General features: G+C 37.2%; 1 protein-coding gene across 7 annotated transcripts in view; it reads right to left on the bottom strand.

The window, feature by feature from the left end:
- LOC107756385 (RNA-binding protein Musashi homolog 2-like) overlaps positions 1-5,084 on the bottom strand; it is a 191,755-nt gene that overhangs the window by 55,082 nt on the left and 131,589 nt on the right. For all 7 annotated transcript variants that reach the window (XM_016573478.1, XM_016573460.1, XM_016573486.1 and 4 more), the window contains exon 4: positions 1,147-1,261. In XM_016573478.1, coding sequence (XP_016428964.1) covers positions 1,147-1,261 — 115 coding nt within the window. The remainder of the gene's footprint in view (positions 1-1,146; positions 1,262-5,084) is intronic.

Below are 5,084 nucleotides of genomic sequence, written 5' to 3'. Positions count from 1 at the left end.
GGGAAAGAAATTATAGAAATTATACTTTTATTTAGCAAGGATGCTTAAAATTGATCAAAAGTGATGATAAAGGCATTTATAATGTTACAAAAGATTTCTATTTCAGATAAATAGTGTTCATATCGATATCGGAATTATATCGTATCGACCGAAATTAAGAAATATATCGTGATATCAATTTTGGCCATATCGTCCAGCCCTATGTGTTACTTATCTTTTCAACCTGGCAACCATGTGTACGCGCTCTGTCCTCACTGTGGATAAACGCGCTTGCTTTCTGAAAATACCGGTTAGCTTACAGTTTAGCGATCTCCACTTCAATATTCTATTATCAGAAAAGTGTGATTTATCAAGTGTTCATTTATATGAGAGAGAGAGAGAGAGAGGCTGTGTATGTATGAATTACCACCGTTTTTCTGCGTTTCTCTATTAACAGTGAAGCTGTGGCTTTAACTCCTTTAGATACAATGATGTTACCAGCTCCTTGTTGAGAAAGATAATGTAGCTCTTCAGTGATTAAGCTATTTTATTGATAAAATAGCGGGGCAGCGCTAAAAAGTTTGTCTAAAGAGTGATCTGACTAAACGTGTCTGCGTGAGCTACAGTGAAGACAGTGCATTGGTTTAGAACTCTTCCAATTTTTATTTTTTTAAACGTAGAGAGTGTGTTGATTTGTGCAATGATAACCTACCAGCAATGTTAAGATGATTTTATTATATATGAATGAGTACATTACAATATAAATTTATTAGAACGAGTACATTATTATTTATGGGCTTAAAAACAAGATGCAATGTAAACATGAAACATATGCCATTACCTATAGGCTATTGTACTGTGGTACAGTTATAGAGGCCCTTCATAATGCAGAGGTCAAGTGCCTGTTCTGCCAATAGTTAGCAACGGCCCTATGGTATGCAGTGTTTAATAAACAGCTGTTTTACTAAATTCTTCTGAGGTGAAATTCAGTGCAGTCTCGTATCGTGATACGCATCGTATTGTGACTTTGCTGGTGATACACAGCCCTACTGAATTCAGTTTCATGCTGATTTTAAATAAGCACCCCAGTCAATGATCAGATTACAGCAATGATTGACAGTGTTAATGTATGAATAACTGTAAGCAGGAAATTGAGATGACACTTACTCAGCATGCCCATTCCCAGCATAAAGGCGTCCATGGTGTAGGGCAGACCTCTGGCTCTCCCCCGCGTCCCTGGAGGAAACATCACTTCCTTTGGCTGGGCCTTCTTACATTCTACCTGTGGATGGAGCACAAAAGATGTTGTTTCAGTGGTTTAGCTACTAATAAGACTACTTATAGCATCAAGGAACTGTCCGACTTTTACAAATGGCCTGCCCACAGGATATAAGAACAATGTTGTTCATATTTGGCTTGTGTCTCCTTGCAGACAAACTATCAGAGCTCTCATAAGGATAATACATCACTTGTTAGAAAAATGAAAGGAACTAAAACAAACACTCTGTTCAGTCTGTGAAATCACAGTGTTTGTGCATCTCAGTCAGCAATGTACTGCAATAATGTCGCTGTAGTTTTTTGAGAGAGTGCTTTTGATGTTTGCAAAGGCATGCCGTGCAGACTTCGGGCAAAAAAAGGATAAGTTCTTAAAAAAAAAAAAAAGTTGTTTTTATAGTGTTTGTGCATCTCAGTCAGCAATGTACTGCAATAATGTCGCTGTAGTTTTTTGAGAGAGTGCTTTTGATGTTTGCAAAGGCATGCCGTGCAGACTTCGGGCAAAAAAAGGATAAGTTCTTAAAAAAAAAAAAAAGTTTTTATTTTTTGTTTCCTCATCATTCCCCTACTGTCTTGCCACTCCAATCTGGTCCTCATCATCGAACCATTTCTACCCAGGGCACTTCCCCCTGATCACCCACCCGCACACCCAACCAGCTCCCTGCCACCTTCTACTGATAATTTTCCTGCTGTGTTGACTGACATTTCGCCCTCCTCCACAATGCACGGTTAAAAGTCTGTTCATGACAGAACACACAGAGTGGGCGTCAAGAGTGACAGACCAACTGCAAACACCGGCATCAAAATTAAGTACAGCTCCGAAATGAAGGATCCGTGGGTTTGTGGTAGTGACACGGTAAGAAATATCAACCCTAACATTGTGCACGGCGTTGTGCACACAATGTGTCAACAAAGCCTCAACCACCTACGAGATGCAGCCTGGCTTTATTTAAGCCCAATGAAAGCACAGATGACCAGGAGGGTATGAAGTGTCTGACAGACTGATTACTGGCATATGTACACACCCCATCGTGCACACGGCGCCTAGGGTAAGTATAGTGGTAAATGCACATGAACGGCTTATTGGAATTTATTATGAGTACTATGAGGGGCTCTGGTAGGGCATAGTAGATAATCTGCCCTCACCAAGTCAACCTCTATTTGTCCATTTATATTGCAGATGCTTGCCTGCTCTTCTCTGGAGCTTCAGTTCAACTGGCTAATGGCAAATGCACACTACAAGACAGAAGTTCGACACACTTTCATGTTTTAAGCATGTGATTTAAAACACATGAACGTGTATGAATGTCAGGGAAAGGAATGATCTAAGAGAAGGGTTTTCAAGCTGGCGTCTGGATGATATCAGAATGATTTCTGAAGGATCATGCGACAACTGAAGACTGGAGTAATGGCTGCTGAAAATTCAGCTTTGCACAGGAATACATTTTATTTTAAAATTATATTCAAATTTAAAATAATTATTTCATATTGTAATAATATTTCACAGTATTACGGTTTTTACTGTAATTTTGATCAAACAAATGCAGCCTTGGTGAGCATGAGAGATTTCATTAAAAACATTCAAAAATCATAATGTTTCCAATTTTTTGATGAGTACTGTACATAATTGTGATTTTTTTTTTGTTCTATTGACAGAGATAGTTTTTAACAGTAAGAAGTAATACTGAAGTGTTTGTCTTTGTAATCTTTTACGAAAACGTCAGAACTTGCTCTGTTTCTACTTCTCTACTTTATTTGCTTACCATCTAATTTTCAATCCTTCTTCTTCAATCGCCGGTCATTTAGAGATCACGGTGCGCTAACTGTGCTGGTTCATAAGCTCAAAGAAAATAAAGATGAAATTATATGAAAAACTTAAAACTTACAAAAATCTTAACTATTAAAATTACCAAAACTAAATTAAAGCTAAACAGAAATATTTTAAAAATAAAATCCAAAAACAAAAACAAAAAAAGACAAAACCATAACAAACATACTAAAACTAAAATGAAAATGAAAACTGGAAATATAAAAATAAAAGTTAATGCAAAATATTAATAAATACTTTAATAGTATATAGATAGATAACACTAAAACACTGTATGGTTATACTATTCACCATTTCTCACATAGTATAGAAAGAAAATAAATAACTCCTTGAATGTGAGCAAAAGGGACAAGATTTTGTGTGTATTTGGCCTAATTTTGTCTATTTCTTTTTCACCATCCCAGCTTTTCTAACACATCAGCTCTCTACAGATCTTCCAGACACATATGTTATGTGCATAATCTCACGGCCCATTTTAATTGCCAAAGATCAAAATAAAAATGTATACCTTCGAAAAACTGGCAGAGCTCTTCTAAATTAATTAATTCACCCAGCATGTAACACATCAAGCTAGGTGACTGTATGACAGTATGTTGACCTTGATGTTAACTACAAGAGAAAATATCCTTGAATTTCATCCCCTAAAGATAAAGGAAATCCAGATATCTGTTAAACATAACACCTCCATTCTCTCAAATGACCTTATTTGTCATCGGAAGCGCTAAAAGAAAGCTGTATTTTCACGCTTTGAGCGGGCTAACAAACTTCAGACATTGCAATGCAAACACTGCTGCCTCTTTTCCAAAAATGAGCACATAAACCAATACTCGTAATCAGTATTCAGGTCCTCAGGACTTCTCCAAATACAACATGCCTTCATTAGGCACTGGCACTAAAGAGAGAGAGTGTGTGTGTGAGTGTCATGCGTGTAATTATGTCAGTGTGTGGTTTCAGTGATGAGGCCTGCAATCTCTGTGTGCTGCTAATAGGCAAGGAAAGCCTTGCTTCCGATCTGACTGTCATCAATGGGCATTTAAGAGCCATGACTATGGCTCCACATTATTACTTAACTAATTACCCTCGTCATTTGAGGTAGGCCAATGATGAGCTCCCTTCCCTCGTTAATGAAACTACGAAGGCACATGGCTAATGACCTGAGAGCACAGGGCAGCTGCGTTATCACGCTTGCACAGGGGGAGAAAGACGAGGAGAGGACGAGAGGAGGAAAGGACAGAAGGGACAACTTTTGATGAGTGGATGTCTGCACTTTTGGACCAAATCTGGACATCAACTAAAAACCTCACAACAAAATGCAGCATTCTTTGTGTGTGCTATCAAGGCATCAAGAACTTCTCAAATGTGGCAGTCCTCTAAAAAAATTTTAAATAAAATAAGAAAATAATTTAAATATTATTTTAATAAAAATATTTAAAAATATATATAAGGCCGTAAAATATAAAAAAGGCCAAAATAATTAAAAAATTAAGAAAATTATATAATGCTCAACAGAACATATACAAAAAACATTTTTCAGCTTCAGCTTAAGTTAAGCATCAGGGACTAGATCTTCTAATAGAATGATGCCACTAAAATTAGCTTTAAATACAGTTTTAATGTAAATTAGTTTTCTTAATATTTTTTTATTATATAGTAACCTTTTTGTAAAAGCAATAAGCCATGAGACCACGCTATATTGTGAGTATAGTTAGGTCAGAAGTGGTTGCTGGGATGTCTATGCATTTTGTGCCTAACAAAGTCCTTTTGCCACATCTAAATTCATAATAACATCTCTTGTAACTAGGGTTGGGTACCGAAACCCGGTACCAATATGGCACCGGTACCTATGTAACCGGTATGTACAAGAACCGAATCAGAACGCAGATTTCGGTGCCTCATTTCGGTGCCATGCCTGAGCGATCGATTGAAATATTTGTCCTCTGGTTCTCTGAAACGGACGTAAGAAGCATCATCACCGGCACCGCACGTGAAAAATAATTTCCCG

This window comes from Sinocyclocheilus rhinocerous, unplaced genomic scaffold, assembly GCF_001515625.1.
Source record: "Sinocyclocheilus rhinocerous isolate Xijiao unplaced genomic scaffold, SAMN03320098_v1.1 scaffold1152, whole genome shotgun sequence".
Classification (NCBI taxonomy): domain Eukaryota; kingdom Metazoa; phylum Chordata; class Actinopteri; order Cypriniformes; family Cyprinidae; genus Sinocyclocheilus; species Sinocyclocheilus rhinocerous.
Note: the sequence above shows the minus strand (reverse complement) of the source record. Positions and strands in the feature narration are given on the sequence as shown.